General features: G+C 52.6%; 8 protein-coding genes and 1 non-coding gene across 9 annotated transcripts; 4 read left to right on the top strand and 5 right to left on the bottom strand.

Moving 5' to 3' along the window:
* Nucleotides 1–618: 618 nt before the first annotated feature.
* K460DRAFT_401236 (uncharacterized protein) lies at nt 619–2,736 on the top strand (the record flags this gene model as incomplete). Its single annotated transcript, XM_040936404.1, has 3 exons — nt 619–1,032; nt 1,086–1,407; nt 1,463–2,736. The coding sequence occupies 3 exons, from the start codon at nt 619–621 to the stop codon at nt 2,734–2,736; spliced, it is 2,010 nt and encodes a 669-aa protein (XP_040793774.1).
* Nucleotides 2,737–3,074: 338 nt separating this feature from the next.
* K460DRAFT_361975 (uncharacterized protein) lies at nt 3,075–4,379 on the bottom strand. The gene has a single exon (XM_040932554.1). The coding sequence runs from the start codon at nt 4,347–4,349 to the stop codon at nt 3,465–3,467; it is 885 nt and encodes a 294-aa protein (XP_040793773.1). The 5' UTR covers nt 4,350–4,379; the 3' UTR covers nt 3,075–3,464.
* A 96-nt stretch (nt 4,380–4,475) lies between these two features.
* K460DRAFT_328984 (Phosphoribosylformimino-5-aminoimidazole carboxamide ribotide isomerase) lies at nt 4,476–5,862 on the top strand. Its single transcript, XM_040930725.1, has 3 exons — nt 4,476–4,835; nt 4,892–5,078; nt 5,131–5,862. Exons 1-3 carry the CDS (start codon nt 4,530–4,532, stop codon nt 5,415–5,417), a joined length of 780 nt encoding a protein of 259 aa, XP_040793772.1. The 5' UTR covers nt 4,476–4,529; the 3' UTR covers nt 5,418–5,862.
* A 63-nt stretch (nt 5,863–5,925) lies between these two features.
* K460DRAFT_401233 (uncharacterized protein) lies at nt 5,926–10,202 on the bottom strand (the record flags this gene model as incomplete). The annotated part of the gene is made up of 2 exons (XM_040936403.1): nt 5,926–10,029; nt 10,107–10,202. The coding sequence occupies 2 exons, from the start codon at nt 10,200–10,202 to the stop codon at nt 5,926–5,928; spliced, it is 4,200 nt and encodes a 1,399-aa protein (XP_040793771.1).
* A 1,133-nt stretch (nt 10,203–11,335) lies between these two features.
* On the bottom strand, nt 11,336–12,511 carry K460DRAFT_272739 (carbohydrate esterase family 15 protein; the record flags this gene model as incomplete). Its single annotated transcript, XM_040927826.1, has 1 exon — nt 11,336–12,511. The coding sequence occupies one exon, from the start codon at nt 12,509–12,511 to the stop codon at nt 11,336–11,338; it is 1,176 nt and encodes a 391-aa protein (XP_040793770.1).
* Nucleotides 12,512–14,242: 1,731 nt separating this feature from the next.
* K460DRAFT_328976 (S-adenosyl-L-methionine-dependent methyltransferase) lies at nt 14,243–15,964 on the top strand. Its single transcript, XM_040930724.1, has 2 exons — nt 14,243–15,316; nt 15,373–15,964. Exons 1-2 carry the CDS (start codon nt 14,482–14,484, stop codon nt 15,852–15,854), a joined length of 1,317 nt encoding a protein of 438 aa, XP_040793769.1. The 5' UTR covers nt 14,243–14,481; the 3' UTR covers nt 15,855–15,964.
* Nucleotides 15,965–16,326: 362 nt separating this feature from the next.
* K460DRAFT_361969 (uncharacterized protein) lies at nt 16,327–18,438 on the top strand. The gene has a single exon (XM_040932553.1). It carries the CDS (start codon nt 16,692–16,694, stop codon nt 18,294–18,296), a length of 1,605 nt encoding a protein of 534 aa, XP_040793768.1. The 5' UTR covers nt 16,327–16,691; the 3' UTR covers nt 18,297–18,438.
* A 577-nt stretch (nt 18,439–19,015) lies between these two features.
* Nucleotides 19,016–19,101, bottom strand: K460DRAFT_t5. The gene has a single exon. It is a non-coding gene; the product is annotated as a tRNA-Gly (tRNA).
* A 319-nt stretch (nt 19,102–19,420) lies between these two features.
* Nucleotides 19,421–20,513, bottom strand: K460DRAFT_423800 (uncharacterized protein; the record flags this gene model as incomplete). The annotated part of the gene is made up of 1 exon (XM_040938210.1): nt 19,421–20,513. The coding sequence occupies exon 1, from the start codon at nt 20,231–20,233 to the stop codon at nt 19,421–19,423; it is 813 nt and encodes a 270-aa protein (XP_040793767.1). The 5' UTR covers nt 20,234–20,513.
* Nucleotides 20,514–20,687: the final 174 nt, after the last annotated feature.

Genomic DNA, 20,687 nt, shown 5'->3' with positions numbered 1-20,687 from the left:
CGTCCAGGTGGATGCTTGGGCTTGGCACCAGACGCGCTTCTTCGAGCCTAGGCCACAGGTCGCCATCCCATGGCTGCACCACGACGTCACCGCACAATCCTCCTGCATGCCCTCTCCCCAGAATCACACTCTCCAACTACTACTACTACGACTACGACTACGACTACTACTACTACTCCCCGGAGCCATGGCGGCCGCCTACTAGCCCACCTGACCTACACCGCCTCGCTTATAGCCTGCGACGTCCCCCCCGCAGTATGACAAAGTTCCTTTCTGCTCTTCCTCCTCTCGAGAACTGGGAAACGGGTGTCTCGCTAGTACCACCGTCATAACACTGCGGCCCCCATTGGCAGCACCGCTTAGGTAGCAGCATGGCTAGCAGCATTTGCTCCTCCCGCCACACTTATTAGTCTTTTCCGTCTGTTGAATGCACTTGCTTCTCTCCACATATCTTTGCTCCTTCACCATATATTCCCCACCCACTCACAAAGCGTTGCGCCTGCCAATCACGTCTGCTGCGGGCCCTGACATCGGGTAAGCCACCACCAGGGCCGTCCACGTTGCCTGCGCAAAAGCCATACACCAGACCACTCTCCGCCCAGCGCAGCGACCGCCAGCATGTCGTCGTCCTCGCGTCCGCATGGCGCCGGCTCGCCTTCACCTCCAGCTGCCTCCCCCGCTCCGCCTGGCCCCCCTTCCCCTCGAGACCCGCTGAAGCTCGACACGGCTTCACGATCACGACCACGGCCGAAACTCGTCTCCTTTGGCCGCACAGAGCTCTCGGACGGGCGGACCACCTCAGACGGACGGCCCAACGTAGACGGGCGCCCGCACGTCGAATTCATAACCGAACCGCGCATGTCTTCCGAAGTCGATCCGCTCTTGAAGGAGGTGCTTTCCCCTCTCAGCGATGACGACTGGATGGGCGAGCATCATGTCGAGGAGACGAAAAGCAGCTGGTTTCTGTTCCTGCTCACCTTTGGCGGACTGGGCCTGCAAATAGGATGGTCAGTAGAGACGTCGAATGGTTCGGTAAGTGAAGCTATCACATGGCTGCTGCGAATTAGCCTGACTTGAATGTCCAGCCATATCTTCTGTCCCTTGGACTCAGCAAGTCCATGCTCGCTCTAGTATGGATCGCCGGCCCCTTGTCAGGTGTACTAGTCCAACCGTACGTCGGTATCAAGAGCGACAACTGCCGCCTGCGTTGGGGGAAAAGGAGGCCTTTTATTATTGGCGGCGCCGCAGCAACTATTGTGTCCCTCATGGTTCTGGCGTGGGCAAAAGAAATCATTGGAGGCTTCCTGGGCGTTTTCGGCGCTGATCCAGAGTCAAGTGGCGTGAGGACTTGCATCATGCTCTTCGCTGTCCTCTTTGTGTACGTGCTGGATTTCGCTATCAACGTCAGTAAGTGCTTCCACCATGCCCATGCTTTGGAGCCGTGTCACTCATACATGTCTAGTCCAAGCTGGTGTCCGTGCATACATTGTCGACGTCGCCCCCACTCATCAACAGGAATCCGCCAATGCCTGGTTGATGCGCTCGGCAGGTCTCGGAAACATCTTGGGCTACCTAGCAGGCTACATCAAGCTCCCAGAACATCTCCCGTGGCTCGGCGGCACTCAGTTCAAGGTTCTCTGCGCCATCGCCTCTTTCATCATGGCCCTTACGGTTGGTATCAGTTGCGCATCTTGCCCCGAACGTGACCCCCAATTCGATTCCACACCAGCCGAGCAACAGGACGGCGTGATTGCTTTCTTCAAGAGCCTCGCACGCTCAGTCAGGAGATTGCCTCCTCAGATCAAACGCGTGTGTGAGGTGCAGTTCTTCGCCTGGATTGGATGGTTTCCATTCCTTTTCTACATTACAACCTACGTTGGTGAAATCTACGCCGACCCTTTCTTTGAGAAGAATCCGCATATGACGGACGACGAGATTGATCGCGTCTGGGAGGACGCTACAAGAATCGGCACCAGGGCACTACTCATCTTCGCCGTCACCACTTTCCTCGCCTCCGTCGTCCTACCATTCGTCATTCCTCCCACCTATCAAGCTCCAGAGCCCGACCGTCCAGTGACGCCCGCCACGCCCATGACACCAGCGACTCCGCATTCTATGGGAGGTTCCGGCTATTTTGCACTCAGTCACACATCCAAGGGAACCCCAAAAACTTTTCAAGAGAAGATGTACAAATCCTTGGAGATGCTGCAAGTCCAATCGCTCACCCTCCGTCGGGCTTGGTTCCTTTCACACATTGTGTTCGCCATACTCATGCTACTTACCTTCGTTGTTCGCAGCACGTGGGGGGCAACAATGCTCGTTGGCGCTATTGGCATTCCTTGGTGCGTGACGAGCTGGGCTCCATTTGCTATCATCGCTTCCGAGATTTCGAAAAGAGATGCTATTCGACGTGGCATCATCCGCCCGCGCGACCGCGAGTCTCAGCTCATCGCATCTGGTGAAGATGACGGATCAGGGGCAGACTCGGCTGGTGTGGTGCTAGGAATTCACAATGTGGCCATCGCAGCTCCCCAGGTCATCGCCACACTTGTCAGTGCGGTAATGTTCAAGCTACTACAGAAGCCTAGAGGCACAGCAGGCGATGACAGTGTAGCGTGGGTCTTGCGATTTGGCGGCATCTGTGCTGTGGCTGCGGCTTGGTTGACGTTGCGAGTCACCGAAGAGAAAGTAGAAGAGGAGGTAGAAGAGCCGTTCAGGAGGAGACGCCTGTCTTAGGAGGGCTCTGGTCAAGAAGCCTATCGGCGTTTAAGAGGAGACTTAGAAGCATCATTTGCACAAACCTAACTCGATTGAGAACGAAGATAGAGCGAGTTTCTAAATAACGAAGCCAACGATATATATTTACGAATGCGCCTAGTACATGGCAAGGTTTCGCGCAGCCTTTTTTTCCTTCACGGATTCGATGCATTAATTAGAGCGATGGCGTTTTCTGGAACCTGTAGAGCGGCATTTCTCTGCTAGCTAGCGGAGTTTAGGCACGCACACACTTGGGATGGGGGAAAAGTTGCGGGCATCTCATTGACAACCTTTGGTCTGACTACTAGACAGACCGTAGAGTAGATTATTCATTGGATGCGTATCTACTACAGTAGTTTGAGTTGAAGGCTTTACTGTGATGTGACGTGCTGAACTATATATTCCTGACAGTTTGTACATCTCTTCCTGGCACACAATACTGCTCCATCTAAACCCGCCCAGCTGGTTGTTTTCCTGCAAGAGTGCTCCATTGATCTCTTCCAAAAGTCGACTGATGTATGCGGGCAATTGTATGATCGTGTCGAGTCTCAAGATACAGTATCCCCTTATGAAGGTGGGATATACAAGGCCATGTCTCGCTCCTGTTGACCTCGAATACCGCTATTGAAGTGAGACTTCATGTTCCCGCTTCCTCGGTGATGGCGTTTGCACATATCCGCATTTGCCTAGGTATCCAGCCTGGAAACTCATCGCTTGCCCTTCTTTCCCACGCCCTTGCCCTTGCCCTTCGAACCACCCGTAATACTATGAACATCCTGCTTACTCAAGCTCAGCGTGCCACCTCTAAACCTGCCAATACTCGGCCCACCAACACCCCTCTCCCTCTTCCTATCCACGTCCTTCTTGACCACTTTGTTTTCCCTCTCCAGCACGATACCGGCCGCCTTTGCATGTGCCCGTCTCTTCTCTTCGATCAGCCTGGCCTTTTGTATCTCGTGCTTCCGTTGCGCCATGGGCATCTTCTTCTGCGCGAAGACGGACGCTTTCGCGCCGAGAGACTGGAGATGTAAGTCTGTGGATTTATGGCGCGCAATGCCCGTTGCGGTGAGTGTGGGTGTTGAGGCGCCGGATGATGAAGCGGAGAGGAGGTGCGATTCGCGCAAGAGTTTCTGCAGGGCGAGATCGTTTTTGAGATTGGTGGAGTCGGTAGGGTCGGCGTCGTCTCCTTGTTTCTTGTTGGCCGTGAGAGACTTTGGAGGCGCTGTTGTAGCGGAGGATGTGGGCGGTTTGGAGGACATGAAGGCTTTCATTTCTGCCTTCTCCGTCTCGTCGCGCTCGTGGCGGGAATCTTTGTACTCGATTACTTCGACTTGGTCTTGCTCGTCTTCGCTGATACCCGACCAGTCCGATTCTTCCCCTTCATCTTCGTCTTCCACTTGTACTTGTTCAATCTTTGGCTTCTTGGTTTCTACGGGCAGAGGCTTGAACTTTGCTTCGAATGCTCGCCGAAATATCGCTTGGAGATCCTCTGCGCCGGAGTCATTAGATCCCGAGGAAGGTGATGACGATCGAGAGGCTTGTTCGAGTTCTGCGCGGGTTACGCGCTTCCGCTTCCCTAGTTTAGGGGCCATGGTTCTCGCTATTGTGGCTGTTGTAGAGTCTTGGTGCATACTGAGGTCAGAAAGTTCGACCACAACGGCTCCTAGCGCCAAAAAGTTGCGCCAGGTCGGACCTCCGCTGTCTTCACACCCCTCCACCCCGCATTGCATCAGTCTTTCCATCCCACCTTAATCGTACTTCGATTCCCCCGCATGATGACTCGCTTTCGCCCCTGTATAGATCTGCATGCGGGCAGCGTCAAGCAAATTGTCGGTGGCACGCTCAATACCACCACGCCCGACGTCCTCAAAACGAACTGGACCTCCGAACACCCCTCCGCATACTACGCCGACCTGTACAGGAAACATGAATTGGCAGGTGCACATGTCATAATGCTGGGACCAGGGAATGACGGAGCTGCACAAGAAGCATTGGGAGCGTGGGAAGGAGGAATGCAGGTTGGAGGAGGAATCAACGAGAAGAATGCAAAGGAATGGGTTGAGAGAGGTGCTGAGAAGGTGAGCAGAGCGCTTGACAGGACATAGCACGCAATGACTAACGGAACATGCAGTAGGTGATCATAACATCGTACCTGTTCCCCGACTCCAAGTTCTCAATGGACCGCCTACAAGCCGTCCTACAAGCCCTCGACAACGACAAATCAAAACTCGTAATCGATCTTTCATGTCGAAGAAAAGATGACAAGTGGTTCGTCGCAACCAACAAATGGCAGACTATCACAGACTTTGAGTTGAATCAGGGTAAGTGCACTTCACTAGCAGTCCGGAACCATAGCATTAATCTACCCACTAGATTCCATAGCCCTCCTCGAACCACACTGCGCTGAGTTCCTCATCCACGCCGCCGACGTTGAAGGCCTCCAAAGCGGCATCGACCATGAGCTTGTTACCAAACTCGCCGAATGGTGTAGTATACCCGTCACCTATGCAGGTGGCGGTCGCTCGCTTGAGGACCTCGAGTTGGTGAAGAAACTAAGCAACGGCAAGGTCGACCTTACGATTGGGAGTGCGCTTGATATCTTTGGTGGCTCAGGAGTAAAGTTCGAGGACTGTGTCAAGTGGAATGAGGAGCAGACATGACTGTAGTGCCATTGAGCAAGCAGTCACGCTTTTCTTTGGGCATCTAGCAGCAAAATTAGTCAGGCTGCACAAAATGCAAGTGGAATACCTAGCGCAGATACTTTGATTCCATGCATATCAAAACATTCCATTCAATGACGACTAGACTAGACTGTCTACTCGCAATGCGAAAAAACTAGCTGCAATAGCTATGTATCAACTCCGTCGAAAACCACCCTATTCGTTTCCATGATGCTCTCAGAAAAGCCCCTACCCTCCAAAGCGCCTAGACTAGCGGATGACGCCAATGTGGAAAGGAAGAGGTCGCGAACTAAATGCCTAAACTCAACCTCTCCAATCTTGCAATTAATACAATGCTGCAGAAATAACATTTTGAGAAGTATCCATCAAACCGAGCCGTCGGCGACGAAACTACTATCTATGGGGTATTTATTCTCCTTTCTTGGACTGGAGAGATGTTAGCGAGGGGTGTTTGAAAAAGGTGGTACAGTCCATCAACTTACATGCTTCAAGCACCAGCCCTCGGAGTGCCAACCGCACTCGTTATCGTGCTGAGGCCCCCATTCGCACTACCGCCATCATCAAAGTCCTGCCATTCCGGGTGCTCGACCGTAGCCTCTCTCATCTTGTCCACCGCTGTCTGCTCAATAAGATTGGCATCCGCAAACAGCAAGCTCGTATCCTCGTTGTACGTGCGGCAGTTGTTGCACAGCATCCCGAGGTCCTGGCGGAACTGCTTGACGGAAAGGTACTCCTTCTTGTTGATCTTCTTCTTGATTTGGTTCATGCAGATAGGGTTCTTAATGAGTTGGTAGTAATCGGGGTAGTCCCACTTATCAGGTAGCTCGATGAAGGGGTCGATGATGCCGCGGTTAGGGATATCAGGGTCCGAAGACTCTTCTTCCAGGTCGTTGAGTGCTTCGTAGACGATGTTGACGACTTTCTGAAGAGACGCACGCTGATCTGGGGAAAGTGGGTCCCTGGATGGTGCAGGACGGCCGCGCTTACGCGGTGCAAGGTCACCATCGAGCGAAGCCTCATCGGCTTTTCGCTTCTCTGGCTTTGGCTTCCGACCACGCCTCTTGGGTTGAGGCTCCTCTGAGCTCTCTCGTGACGGTGCAGGTGACTCTCCAGAGTCAAGACCCGGCCTAGATACCTTGTTCCTGCCCCGCTTGGCGACCTTGGCTTCCTTGCGGGCGATAGCAGCCTCAATCGTATCCTCATCGTTGTCTACGGCCTCAAGCCACTGTTCTTCCGTAAGACCATCGTCGTACTTGACGCGCGTTCGCTCTCGGGCTCCACGACCGACGGGCCCATCGTCTCTCTCTTCAACAATAGGAGCCTCCTCGTTCAAGTAGATATCTGGCAACTCGCTCTCGCCAATCAATCGACCAAGTGGTTTGCCCGGGCCGTAGGGATCCTCTGCGATACGCTTTCGATCCATCTCCTGAAAGACTTCCATCTCACTGTCATGGCGCATCATGATCAAGTTCAGATCATCATCGTCCATCTCCTCCTGCTCAAGGCTCTCGGCGGCTTCGGCAGACTCCAACATGACTCGTAACATGGCATCTCGCTCCTCATTCGTGGACTTGTTGTCGAATTTACCAGCCTGGATAACTTTGCCATCCATGTCCAGTTTGTAGTTGGCTCGCTCAAGGATCTTCTCTTCAACCGAATTAGAGGTGATGAGCCGCAGGATGCGCACTTCATTCTTTTGACCGATACGATGCGCACGATCTTGGGCTTGCAAATCTTGATGAGGATTCCAATCCGAGTCGTAGATGATAACGGTATCCGCAGTCTGGAGGTTCAGACCTAGGCCACCGGCACGAGTGGACAGTAGGAAGCAAAAGTACGGCGAGTCGGGAGCGTTAAACAACCTCAGTAGCTCAGAACGATCGTCCGCCTTCGTCGCACCGTCCAAACGCAGATATTGCAGTCCTCGCAACCGCAGGTAGTCTTCCATGATGTTCATGATTTGGGTCATCTGGAAGAACATGAGGACACGATGACCAGTGGCGTGGAACTTTGGTAGTATACGGTCCAGCAGTTCAAACTTGCCTGCTGCACGCCATAGGAGGTCGTTGGTCCCCTTGGTTGGGTTCATAACTTCTTCAACTTCTTCGAAGACGAATGGATGATTGCAAAGCTTCCGCAATTGCATCAACATGTTGCTCAAGCCCCGCATACCCGTCTTGCCGCCCTTTCCGTCGCTGACCATGAATCTGTTGTGGGTGACAAGCTGCTTGTACAACTTCGCCTGAAGGGTGGAGAAATTACACTTGATAACACGCTCAGTCTTATCGGGAAGGTCTTTCTCGACATCCTTCTTCAAACGACGGAGGAGGAAAGGCCTCAGAACCTTATGCAAACGACGAATGACGAGCAACTGCTCCTCTTCGGTAAGCTCCATCTTGTCCTGGCCTCCTGTATTCGCGAATGGAGTATTGAACCAGTCGTCGAAAGACGTGGCAGACTTGAAGATAGTTGGAAGGACAAAGTTGAGCATAGCCCACAGCTCAGTCAAGTTGTTCTGTAGTGGTGTTCCTGTGAGAATGAGGCGATATCGCGTTGTGTAGTACTGTGTGATCGTCATGCTAAGCTTCGAGCCAGCGTTCTTCATGCGATGACCCTCGTCAACAATCATGTGTACCCATTTAATCTTGCTCAGAACAGGCCTGTCCTTGATGATGAACTCGTATGTCGTAAGCAGAACCTGGAACTGGCCCCATCGGATCTGTTGCTGAAACTGTTTTCGTGCATTCGGCGCACCCTTGTATACAATCTTCGTAACGCTAGGAGCCCACTTCTCAAACTCGTTATTCCAGTTGGTGAGAGTGCTAAGTGGTACGATGACCAAGTACGGCCCTGGTTGTCGTTTCTTCTCGATGAGATAGGTGATCAAACTGATGGTCTGGATGGTTTTGCCGAGACCCATCTCATCGGCAAGGATACCATTGAGGTTGTTGTTATACAGCGATATCATCCACTGTAGACCCTTGATTTGGTACTCCTTCAGCGTACCACCAACGAGATTGGAGGCCTGCTCAGTGACCTCTTCTTTGATACGATGGGCGATTTCGTAGTAATCGGTGCGCTTCTTGCCCGGTCGTACCTCGCCTTCAGACTCGTCGTCTTCGCTTGCGTCGTCGTCGCTCGATTCCTCGGGCTGATTGTGGTCGTAGCGGCTGGAAGCGGTTCGCTGCTGTGCCTTGACAGAGTCGGCGAGTTGCTTCAAGAAGCCATCGGTTTGCTTTAGCAAGTGCGAGATACGTGTGTCCTTGGCTTGACCCAGGAGCTTGAGGTATGTCTCCTCGTCGTTGGCCTTCAAAGCTTGCAGACGCTGCTTGGCGGTCCGCTCGATGCGTTTCTGCTCTTCCTTTTCGATGTTTTGGTGAGTGGTGACCATGATGCGACCGAGCTTCTGAAGGCGCTGTCGCTGTGCCATGCCAGACTCCTGTAGCTCTGTGCGGTGCTTGCGGATGGCGTCAATGAACTCGTGATGCTTCTTCTTTTCCTTGGTTTCTCGAGCGTCGCGCTGCTGCTTCTCCAGCTTCTCGGTGAGACGAGCTTCGCGCATCGACTGCTTCTTAAGGCGTCGGTAGATTGTGCGGTTAGCGGTCATTGCAAGGTTGTCGGCGTGTATCATCTGTTGCGCAATTTCTTTCCGTAGTTTTCGCTGCTTCTCCAGTAGGTTCAACTTCTTCTGTTCGATGATGAGGGCCAGCTTGACCTTGCCATCGTCTGCGGGTGAGTCGGTCTTGCTGGTGTCCCACGAGCCGATGTTCGCATTGAGCTTCTCCAACTCTGCCTTCCTCGCTGTGAGCCGGTTGTAGAGAATGATCTCACGCTCTTTGCGCAGCTCCTCCATGCTTTGCTGCACTGCATCGATATCAACACCTTGCGGCATGATGGTCGCAAGGTATGGCCGATTCTTTCGTTGCGTGTGGGACATGTAGTTCACATCGCGGAAGGCTTCGCTTTTCCAGGGCTCAATGAAGGTATCTGGGAGGCGGGGGAGAGGCCTAGGCTGCTCCTGGACGGCACCGCCATTTGCGCTCGATGAGCGTGTAGCATTGTCGAGGAGTTGAGATGCCGCAGTGACTGCTTCAGTGGCATTATTGGGCTTCTTTGCTTGATGGTGACCAAAGATCTGCTGCTGCATGTTTGCAGGTAGAGGAAGACCTTTTGACAAATGCTTGAAGGCACCGATTTGGGTGCGTAGCATGAGGAGCTGCTCCTTGGACAGCGACGCGGGACCACTAGTAGCCGATATGGGAGTCTGACCGTCGCCAGACGGTGCCTGACCGCCTGTAGTCGCAATCTGTATGGTCGATGGAGGGCCGCTCGAGGCCGGCGCGGGCGCAGCGGGCTTGCCATCAGCGTTCACAGTAGGCTTTGTGCCGTTCGCCATGCCTATGGCGGCGCCATTCTGTTGTGTGGCTGGTTGGTCGGGAAGGGCTTGCTGGCGCTGCTGCATCTGCTGTTGCTTCATACGCTGCTGCTGCACATACTGGTTCTGTTTCTGAACCATGGCAAGTAGGTTGCGTGCCTTGATGAACTCGGGGTTGGTCTCGGGCACGCCCTGCGATTTCATCTGTTGGTAACTCTGCGACGCGGTCAGTCGTGCTCATGCAAGTACGCGACTACAATTGGCGCAGTAAATCGATGTAGGCAGAAACATACCTGATAGACGCGCTGGACCTGTTCACGGGTGATATTTCCAGGCAGCTGACCCTGGCCGTGGCCGGGCAGTTCCGGATTGACTTGGACCGAAGCCATTGCGATTGTGGTGGATGGTGGTTGCTATGGAGCGCAAACAACAGCCAATATAAAGGACCGAGGGCGTCAAACGCGGTCGGTGCAGGGGGTATGGTGAAGTGAAAGCGCGCAATTAGGAGGGAAAGACAGTCGCGGTCGGTATATTGGCGCGTGTAGCGGTCTGCTATGACATTATCGTGCAGTGTGGTGGTGGTGAAGGCCCCGTGGTGATGGGGATGATGAAGGACCGCGAGCGTCGGCCGTTTACGATGTCGCGTTGGAAAAGGGCAGGCTGAGGGGGAGCGCAAATTCGGTGTGGCGAGGTGGGAGGGCGCAGACGCGCGTGTTGGGAGTGAAACGCCACTACACGCGTTTGAAATACCGTGTTGCGGGGGATCTGAGATGCGGGCGCAAGCTTTGGAGATATCGGCGTTGGGGTGGTGTTGCGCTGGGAGTTGGAGGTCCTCTGTCCGCGCGCTCTCAACGAGATTAGCGGCCTTGGCGCGGTCATGTGACGGTGGCTCGCCCTCGGCCAATCACGTCTGCCCTGCCTTCTCGCCGCGGCGACCTTTGGTTGTGACTATCCAAGGGCTGCCAACCCAGTCTTCAGCGTGAGAAAGAATCGCAATCGCAAGGTGTAGACACAGAATGCGCTTGACGGGGTTAGTGCCAGAAGCGTTGGGCCACCGCATCGGGATCCGGATTGGCGCATCTGCATCCCCAGGCGAACCAGTCGAGCGCCACGTCCATGGCCCCCTCCAGCGCATCCTACCATGGCCCAGAGAACGTCAAAGCGGCCTGTTGTCACTCGCCGGCCTAGCTACGACCTGGCATTCTACTCTCGGTGGCGCTAGATACACTCTACGCGTCTCATACACAGCAGCCGACTCTAGGATTGGTTTCAATCGTGGCAAAAGCTTTGGTGGTGAGGTATCAGCGCGCTGCCATGACCATGGAACAGGTCAAGATTCATCATATGCATCCATCACGATCATAAAAGCCGTCTGCACGCGATCAATGTACAATGTGAGTCTTGTTGCCTTTATCTGAACACGTTGCTATCCAGCTACCAACAGCCGGTGACATTTACATACAAAGAAGCGAGGTCATGTCGACAGTCTTTCCCATCCTCCTGTACCCATCATACCGGCCATCTAAGTGAGCGTAGGCGGGGTCCAGTCAATGTACGTAGCGGCGTCTGCACCACTCGGTCCCTTCTCGATGTTGGCCGTGTTCGAGTCCTGGTTGAGCAAGAATTTGTTGATGAACGCAGTAAGGTCACTTTGTTGGTTGGAGGGGAAAGAGCAGTGATTGTGGTTCCCAGCGCCAGTGAAGCCCATATTGTCGGGTACACCAAGAGCCTTGTAGATGAGGCGACCAGCCTTCATGCAAGCAGTGGTAGAGACAGGGCCGAGCCAGTCAATCTCGTTCTCAATAACAAGCAGGCCTCGCGGAGCGACCAGACCAGCGAGCTGGTGGTGATCAGTGGCTAGCGTGGAGGACTTTGTGCTGAAGGCGTTGAACTTGGCAGAAAACCAGACGTTCTCGCCGACAATCTGGCCAGAGGTCTGGATGTTCTTGCCCTTGGCCTTTTCAGAGTCAGAGATACGCCAGCAGGCAGCACCACCAGAGCCGGACTCTTGGGGAAGACCAAGAGCGATGCGGTTGACAAGAGCAGCAGCGACAAAGGCACCCTTGCCGTTACGGGAACAGCCTGTCACGCCGACACGCTTTGGATCGATGCCAGCGCCAGGGGTAGCCTCGAGAGCATCTATGATGCGGTCAACACCCCATGCCCACGCAGTAGTAGCACCAGCGCTGTGTCCAGAGCCGTACAGATCGAAGAATTTGCCCTTTCCACGGCTACTGCCACCCGACTGCTGCCCAATATCGTCGTTGCTGAAGGTGATGGTCGCAACGCCGGCAGGAACGGGGATACTGGGTGCCCCGTAGGCGATGATAGCTGGGAACGGGCCGTTTCCACTGGGCTTCTTGATTGATACGGAGAAGGACACCGACTTTCCGCCCTCGGTTGAAGTGATGGCAAGCGACGACCCAGAGAAAGTTGCAGCGACTGTGGAAGGCTTCTTGGGGAAATCGCCAAGCTCCTGCGCCTGAAGAGCAGCGCTCACCTCCTTATTCCTGCACTCGAACTCGGCTTTGGTGGTAACAGCCTTTCCATCAAAGAACTTGAAGGGATTGGGCAACTTGGCGTTGGTGGTGGAGGGAAACGTAGTGGGAACGTTGCAAGCCGCATCCTGGCGCTTTTCGACAACAGGCGCCGCAAGTACGGTCGTAGCAAGAAGCGGGAGGATAATGGAGTACTTCATGGTGGGCAAATAGATGGCACTGAGACTCTGCAGGACCGAACACTGACCGCTATAAGAGTGCAGTCGTCTCCTTTATAGCTAGCGTTTCATCATGGGTGTTCCTATATCCCGCGGCAAAATATGGACTCCAAATGAAGCTTGGACATGGCAAAGTGAGCCTCGTAGCGTGACTATAATGTAATAAAGACAATTCCTCTTGGCAACTCTCTTGTCGCCACGAGATTTCTGATGTGCAGCAAAACCCCAAGGCATACAGGGCAAAGGCGATATCGTCGACAGTTTCCGCCTACGTATCGCATTGCTTGATGTTCTGTAACGCTCCTTGACAATCTACACGCATCGCTTGCTAGTCTACTTGAAAGCTTTCCGCTATTGCTTTACCATCAGCTTGAAATTTGTAGAACTCAATGCTATCCAGGTAACTTGTATTGACCCCAGAAGTTGCAAGACTGCATCATGCTGTCCTAGTATAGCAGGTTACGGGGCCAATAGCACCTCCTTGGTGGAAATTCTCTTGCGGTCAGTTTGTTTGCTCTATTCAATTGGGGTCTAGAAATTCCCTTGAGCTGCGAGGAAGTGGTCTTGCACTCTACTATCCTTGGAGAGAGGCCCTCTCCATATGCAGCATGACCATTTGGCGTCTGTTAAGATCCGGGTATTGTCGATCTAGGTCGGCACTGTGCAGTGCAGCGAATGTTCTGATGGGGCTTCGAAATGAAAGTTATCGAAGAAAGACGATCGATTGGGTGTGGCAAGTCAAGCGCACTTTAACAACCCTGTTTCCGCCGTCAAAATGATATTGAGTTTATGATTACAGCTCTCCATGGTTCCTCATATTTGTGGGGTGGCGGTGGGGCGGTTGTCTTCAAGTGCCGGATTTAGCCTGTTCGCCTCCATGCGAAAACAACCGGTAACTATCGATGATCTTCACACTATTCCTGGCATTTGGGGTGTCTCCCAGAATGCTTGACATTTGATAGTTCGCTTAGCTAACATGCGGAAGTCAAGGTATGTATCCGGGATAAGCCACATTTGGATTTCCCTAGATTGCTCTTCTTTAAGTCTTCCCTGACCTGTCCATTTGGGAAATCATATCTGAAAATTGCCATAGTCGTTGAGACCTGCATGGTGAAGATTACCTATCATAAAATGCTACGTACGTATACATTGGACAATCTTTCAAGAAGCTTCCACTTTTGGTATGACGGACCGGGAGCAGGTATGATCCCGACCTTCACCACCATGTCCTCGCCCTATAGAAATTGACACAAACTTTATACAATCGCATCCAGGAAGGACTAAGAGAGTGTAATCGGAAATAGGCGTGTAAATATGGACCTAAGTTTCTACAATCAAAGGCTGGTATTTATCTTCGATGATCGTGTCAAGTTGTTGATTCGAAATAGCGCCATATATATGTGAGCCATCGATAAGGAAGATCGGTTTGCGAGAAAAAGAAGGACTTTAGTTACTGGAGTGCTTGCCGTCATTTCGTTCAAAATCTACGAGCTCTCGGTGCGCCCCCAAACATGAGCCAAGTCCTCTGCTAGGTGATGATCTCGTCCGATTCTGCATGAGTCAACAGAGTGAGGAGATGCGTACGATAGCTTATAGGACATTGTGTTGATGACAGAGCTGACCGTGTGAGAGCTCATGTCGACGTCCGATTTGTCAGGCGCGCTAACCTCGTCATCGCTAGCGTTGATACCATGATTCGGCACCCCTCACTCCAGGTAACATCTTCTGCCAATAAAACGGACATTTCCCCTCTTTGTTCCAAGGTGTAGCATTTTTGACGTTGCTTCATCGTCGGGGAGTGTACCGTCGTGTTCAAATTTCACTGGAGAGTTGCAAAGCAACGGAAGCTGATCTAGCCTTGGCCAGCTCAGTCGAACTTCTTCTAGGACTGGAAGATAAGCCCGGTCGCTTCTACGAAAAGCCCAACAGGCACAGATTGCGCCCATTCCAAGATGTCCATCGACAGGCAAGCGGACAACGCCATTCGATTCTACGAGTCAAAATCTAGGGATTACGACGACACATGGCACAGCGACTTCACGAAGCGTTTCATCTCCTTCCTTGATATTCAACCAGGCCAACATGTGCTCGATTTGGCGTGCGGGACAGGTCTTTTGAGTTTCCTCGAGGCAGAGGCAGTGGGGCCGGGAGGCCAAGTAGTTGGTATCGATGTAACACCGGGGATGTTGGCCATAGCTGCGCACAAGAAGACGCATGGTAGTGACAAGTACTCACATGTGTCCTTCATCAAAGGGGATGTAATACATTTAGAAGAGACAGAAGAGCTCAAAGGAAGGTTGTTTGATGTTATCACCGTGGCTTCTGCCCTGGTGTTGTTTCCTGACCCCAAAGCTGCTATTGAACAATGGTCCACGTATCTGAAGCCAGGAGGCGTAATCGCTTTGGACGCCACCCACCCTCGGAACTTGGTGTCTGGCATAGTGCTTGAGAGAGTCGCTCGCCGTTTGGACCTGCCTATTCCGTACAATCGTTCTTGGAGTAAATCGGAGTCTAGTCTTAAAAATGTACTAGAATCGGCTGGTGTCGAAGTAGAGCAGGTTGTCACTGTCAATAACCAGGCTGGATATGGAAGACGTTCTTACAAAATGGAGCAGTGGGACGACTTCTTCGTCGAGAACGTTATCGTGAAGGACGTTGCAAAGACGTTTGCGAACAACGAGATTCGAAGAAAGGCACAAGGTGTGTACAAAGAAGAGTGGGAAAAGTTGGCGATAGACGGAAAGGTGGAGGAGGTGGATGCTGTCTTTCTGGGGATTGCGCGAAAACGTAAGTACTTCTCTGGCTCTCTGGGCGGAATGCAGCTAGACTGACCATGGATCCAGCTGCTGATGGCTCGAGATATATTTCGAAAGCAGTCACGGACGAGGTATGCTTCAAAGGCGGTTGTCGCTGTGGCGGAGTCCAGTACACCTCGAGCGCGAATCCGTCGGACATCACTGTCTGTCACTGTCGCGCATGCCAACAAATATCGGGTTCCGATTATCTTCCCTTTATCGATGTTCCAATAGCCGCTGTCAAGTTTACCCACTCTTCCACCCGCAAGATTTTGAAGCTGTCGACTTTTGCGGAACGGACCTTCTGCTCAGATTGTGGTGCTCCGATCAGCATGGCTTTTGCCAATGATCCCAAGCACATCAGCCTGACAACGGCTACGGTTGATTTGGAGAGCTTAACGTCCGATACAACGCCGAAAGTTGCGAGGCACATTTTTCTTCGCGAGAAGGCGCCGTGGGTGGTGTTATCGGATGACGGAGCTGAACGTTGGGGTACGGAAGAGTTTGCGCATTTGTTCAATGTAACCTAGACGGGTGAATTGTGAATTACTATCTTGAGAGCTTTGCAGCTGCCTATAGAGCCAATTTTTTGTTACAAAGCGAACAGATTTCGCTACGCATGTTCGATGGAACGACCGCCAGGTTTAATTAGCTCTGATCAGGAGCGTGATTCTTCCACATGCCTCGTGTCTCAATTCAAAAGCTGCTTCCGAGTGTCAGCCTTGTATGGTTGTTAGCTTCAACTTGACGTGCATCAAAGCGCGCTAGCTCCCCGTTGTTTGGTCAAGTCTAAACTACGCATACATAACGAGCGGTTCAAAAGCCAGGCTACAACCATGTCAAGGACTTCGGTGGCAAGACTAGAGACGTTATAGCTGTAATAACTGTAAATAATAGTTGGCTGCTTAAGCGATAGGTCGTGTTGCGGTGAGAAATGACGAGGCGCGGCTAGTTCCCAGCCTCACCGAAAAACTTGGTTCCCTGCCACATGCCAACCACGTGTATAACGTTGGTTGACAGCTCAAAACCCTTCTTTCTTGCTCGTGCAGACCCTTTTCTCGACTCTTAGTACCCGAACCGCTGCAGCAACTAGTTGCACTGCATTCGCTCTTCTTTCTCCCATCGAACCTTCGTTGACCGCCTGTTGACCCTCGCTCGTTCGGACGGCCTTATCGATACCGCTGTTGACCAGGCTACCCTCGACGCGCGCCCCTCTATACACCAGGGAGAGGTATTACCACGTTTCACGACCGCCATTCCATCTGGCCGCCGAAAGGACAGGATTAGTGGGCGAATAGGTCATTCCTCGTTTCACGACCGTGGACTCGGGCTCCATACCTGCACAAGGCATGCATCAACCCGCCGTTATGAGCCGCAACCCTCCCCTTGAGCTTGAGCTACCAAGGGCCCCGTTCGCAACCCACACTTCGCCCCGGGACGCACGCGTGCAGCCATACCACACTAGACAACAGTCAGCTCACCTTGCTGAAGACGAGCTGCATAGCTTCGACGACGTCGACATTACCGGAATACAGCCACCGCCTTCCGCATTTACCTCGACGACCGCCTACGACCCGCACTCAGATGCCCCTTCCCCTTTACAAGACTACCAACAGTCTGCCCGCAGCAGCCACCAGCGTACTCTGACAGGCACGCTTTTCGACAACTGCCAGCCCTTCCTCAACCGCGCAACATCAACCATACAACAGCATACTACCCGAGCATCTCTTCATTCGCCCACCAAATCCCTCGCTAGCTTCATACCGTCGAGAAGCACGGTTGAGTCGAGCAGTCCGCCCAAGATCAGGGCGCTGCAGAACTGGTTCAACGGCTCTTCTGCGCCTGTGAAGCTCGGCGTATCGTCACAGCACCAGGAGTATTCGGACTCGGAGTCGGAATCGGGAGAAGAGTACGATTCTGAGGAGGAGGAAGAAGAAGAGAAGGAGGCGAAGAACAACATGGTTGCCAACATCTTCAACCGCGGGTCTACGCTGACAAGAGGATTTTCGGAAAGCTCAATGCGGTCTGCGGGCACCTCGACCCCTACCAAAGCACCGAGCCAGCCGACTGCTGGCAGCAAATTCGCGTGGCTGCTGTCGACGCAAAAGAACAACTCGCTACCCCCGCCGGTCCCTTCGCCGACATACCACGACCCGGACGACGAGCTTCTCAATCTCAGCATCTCGCAGGCTCTATTTCCGCACGGCCCGACAGATCCTTTAGCCGCCTCGTCCTTTCACGATCTCCTCACCAACGCGGAGAGTCTCCTTTCCCGTTATCAGGCGTCTTACCGCCAGGTATCTACCTCGTTAGTTGACGCGCGCTCCGAGCTGAGTGCACAGGAAGACGAACTTGACGAGGCCGACACGAGGGCCCGTCACCTCAAGATGCAGCTTGAGACCATGGCCGCGCGAGCAAACGAGCAGGATGAGCAGATGCGCAAGCTCATGGACGATCTCGCGTTCGAGCGACGCGCAAGGCAAGAAGAGGAAGCAGCGCGGAAGAGGAGTCTTGCACTCATCAGGGGGCCGGCGCATTGCGAGCACAACACGTGCCAGGACGCACCACGACGTCGCAACCGTATTTCCAATTCTGACATCAGTGTCGATTCTGGGTTCGAGTCAGAAGCTGAGACTGATGCAGCGAGCGTCTTTTCGAGAAATTGCTTGAGCCCTACCGGTACGGATCGATCTTCCGTTCTCGAGAGCGAAGTCAACGACACCACACCCAAGGGGAGGAAGCCCCAACTCGTGCAGCGACAGAGTACCTACGACAAGGTTCGCGACGGCTCAGTCAACCTAAAACAGGGCGGGTGGGGTTGTGCAAACTGCGAAGGCGGCGCGCAAGCTGCTGTTTGGGGGCGCTTAGCGAAGGAGCGAGAGGAGAACCGCACGCTCCGGCACCGTGTGGAGTCGCTGGAGGAGGCCGTTGAGGGCGCTCTGAATGTGGTCGATGGACCTTGGGGGATGTAAATAAGATACCAGTCATCGGCATGCGTTGGAGTTTGGGCCAGGTTGGATACGGCGCGTTGTATTGTACTACCGGATTTGATTGTGGCATTTCAGCGTGAGCGCATAGCATAGCATCAATATCGACTATATTTCCAAGACTGTCACTAGACGACTTGTGCAAGATGGTCTCGTCTACTAATTAGCAACTGGAGACGCAAGGGGCGCGAAGATAGTGTCCTTCGCGCTTCCTTACGCCCTATAACCACGGCAACGCACGAGTAGCATACTCATGAACACACTGTTGGATTACTCACTATCATGAGCAAAACATGGCTCCAGTAGGAGTAGCACTCCATGCAAGCGAATGCAAAGCACGTGACCAAAAATAAAAAGAGCCTAAAGCAAAGAGACGGTTGCAAAAAGGATGTTGCATCGGCATGTAACGCTTTATTAGTAAATTAAGACGTGAACCAGTATAACTAGCCACCCTACGGATTAGGGCGTTATTACTACGTCGCTATGAGAAAAGCGCGGCGGGTAGAAGACACAAAAAGGTGCAAAAAGGCAAGAGGAATGTTGCATTAGCCAAGAACTCTTTCTTAACAGATATGAAGTTAGAATAGCATGTACAGCCGTCCTACACATTAGGGTGTTGTCACTACCTAGCCATAAAAGGGAAAGGGTAGCTAAGGATAGAAAACAGATGCAAAAAAGGGTGCAAAAAAGGCGAAAAAGAATGTTGCATCGGCCGGGAATCGAACCCGGGGCTAGCCGAAGTTGCTCTTGCGAGTGGCAACGGCTAATTTTACCACTAAACCACCGATGCTGAGTTGCTTGTAGCAATGATTGATGGAGGTTTGGCATTTTTGAAAATAAATATAGTTGCTAGTTCAATGACAGGGGAGGATCATGCAAGACTTTGAAGTTCAGGGGTAGAAATTTGAAAATTTGAAAATCGCGTACGCCCCAGGACTAAGGGGCGACATGCAGTAGGGGATATGAGTCTAGACCCACCCGCTATCCGATCTCCCCATAGTATACAGTAGATCGAACTAATCAAAATTGACATTCGTTGACATGGAATCATTGTAGTATTTATGTAAGTACATCCAAGCTCGTGTCGTGTCCACCTCTCACATACTCCACTATCTCCCACAGTTGCGTGTTGCACACACCGTTGTCTCGTGAATGAAACGAATCTGGCCGCCTTCGACTTTGAGGAGGTTGGTGCTAGGTGTGCCGTTCGGCCTCGTTTTATCGATGAATGGAAAATCGTTGAAGATCCCAAGACCACCCATTTCCTCGTCGATGACGTAGCGTCTGTTCGCGACGCCAGGAAACGGCTTCGGGAATTCAGGCATGTGGCAAGTGTTTGCTGACGCATTCTTATCTCCCGTGTACGAACCACCTTCGAGGCGCGCGCAAGGAGTGCCATACGGGACCTTCACCTTGCCATCTGCCCAGCTGTCGAGGTAGGCGTCTCCGGCGGCCTTGATGACAGCGCGGCTGTCTCGCTTGCCTTCTGGAATGGGATCCCACTTCTCCTTTTTGGCCCATGAGAGTTGTCCTGCCGCATTGAATGCCCAGTCGCCGCTGTCCGCGACAACTGACTGGATAGATGTAACGCTGGCGCCGGAGAGAGTCATCCGCGTTTCGATAACATATGGATGCTTGTTTGTCGCCGCTGAGATTTCCGTAAAGGTAGAACACTCCGTAGTGTCGAAAATGCTGCGGTTGAAGTCGATGGTAATTGCCTGGCTCAGAACACCCTTCGTGATATCGGTAGAAACATCGTTCTCTGCATAACTGACATTCTTTGCCTGTGGCAGCAGACTCGGGTTACCTGCAGCTTGCGCCTGAATGTATGCTACCACAGCGTCTTGAAGCACTGCTCGGCTACATGCTGCTGAAGCTTGCGCGACAAGGCCCACAGACACTAACACGACTTGATAGATCATTTCTCTTTCTAAGGAATTCCAAAAGGATATGTGCTAAACCGCTCTTGTTCAGTCTGTTCGGTCGATAAGGACCGTACTACGTTTCTAATAAGGCAAAGCGGCCACATGTGGGGCTCCAGGGGTTTGTCCTAGCCTCGCACATCTACATAGTAGGTTATATTCTCAATTGATGATATGGGTTCTTGTTAACTGATTTTGATACGTTGGCGATTTAACCGCGATCGCTTGTTTATTTCGGTATTACACCATATGCAATGCCGAATCAGGCCTTCCAAGCGAGCATTGACATAATTTTGGAACTTCTAAAAGTATATGAAGAATGAAATGTTCTGGGCCACCTTCAAGTACTATGTCAAGGAGGGCTAGTGCCCGCTCAGTCGGGTCTCGGGGGAGTACAACGCTTCCCCCAATCTCATCACCTTCTGCTTCCGCGGACTTCATAGCTTTGTTTAGT

The sequence above is a fragment of the Cucurbitaria berberidis genome (assembly GCF_010015615.1).
Source record: "Cucurbitaria berberidis CBS 394.84 unplaced genomic scaffold K460scaffold_1, whole genome shotgun sequence".
NCBI classification, from domain to species: Eukaryota; Fungi; Ascomycota; class Dothideomycetes; order Pleosporales; family Cucurbitariaceae; genus Cucurbitaria; species Cucurbitaria berberidis.
This window is presented reverse-complemented; position numbering and strand designations above follow the sequence as displayed.

Coding starts and splice junctions, on each gene's coding strand:
- K460DRAFT_361969 (XM_040932553.1), top strand. CDS start 16,692: ATGAGCCGCAACCCTCCCCTTGAGCTTGAGCTACCAAGGGCCCCGTTC.
- K460DRAFT_328984 (XM_040930725.1), top strand. CDS start 4,530: ATGATGACTCGCTTTCGCCCCTGTATAGATCTGCATGCGGGCAGCGTC. Junction 4,836..4,891: donor TTGAGAGAGGTGCTGAGAAG/GTGAGCAGAGCG, acceptor AACATGCAGTAG/GTGATCATAACATCGTACCT. Junction 5,079..5,130: donor AGACTTTGAGTTGAATCAGG/GTAAGTGCACTT, acceptor TCTACCCACTAG/ATTCCATAGCCCTCCTCGAA.
- K460DRAFT_361975 (XM_040932554.1), bottom strand. CDS start 4,349: ATGGCCCCTAAACTAGGGAAGCGGAAGCGCGTAACCCGCGCAGAACTC.
- K460DRAFT_328976 (XM_040930724.1), top strand. CDS start 14,482: ATGTCCATCGACAGGCAAGCGGACAACGCCATTCGATTCTACGAGTCA. Junction 15,317..15,372: donor TCTGGGGATTGCGCGAAAAC/GTAAGTACTTCT, acceptor CCATGGATCCAG/CTGCTGATGGCTCGAGATAT.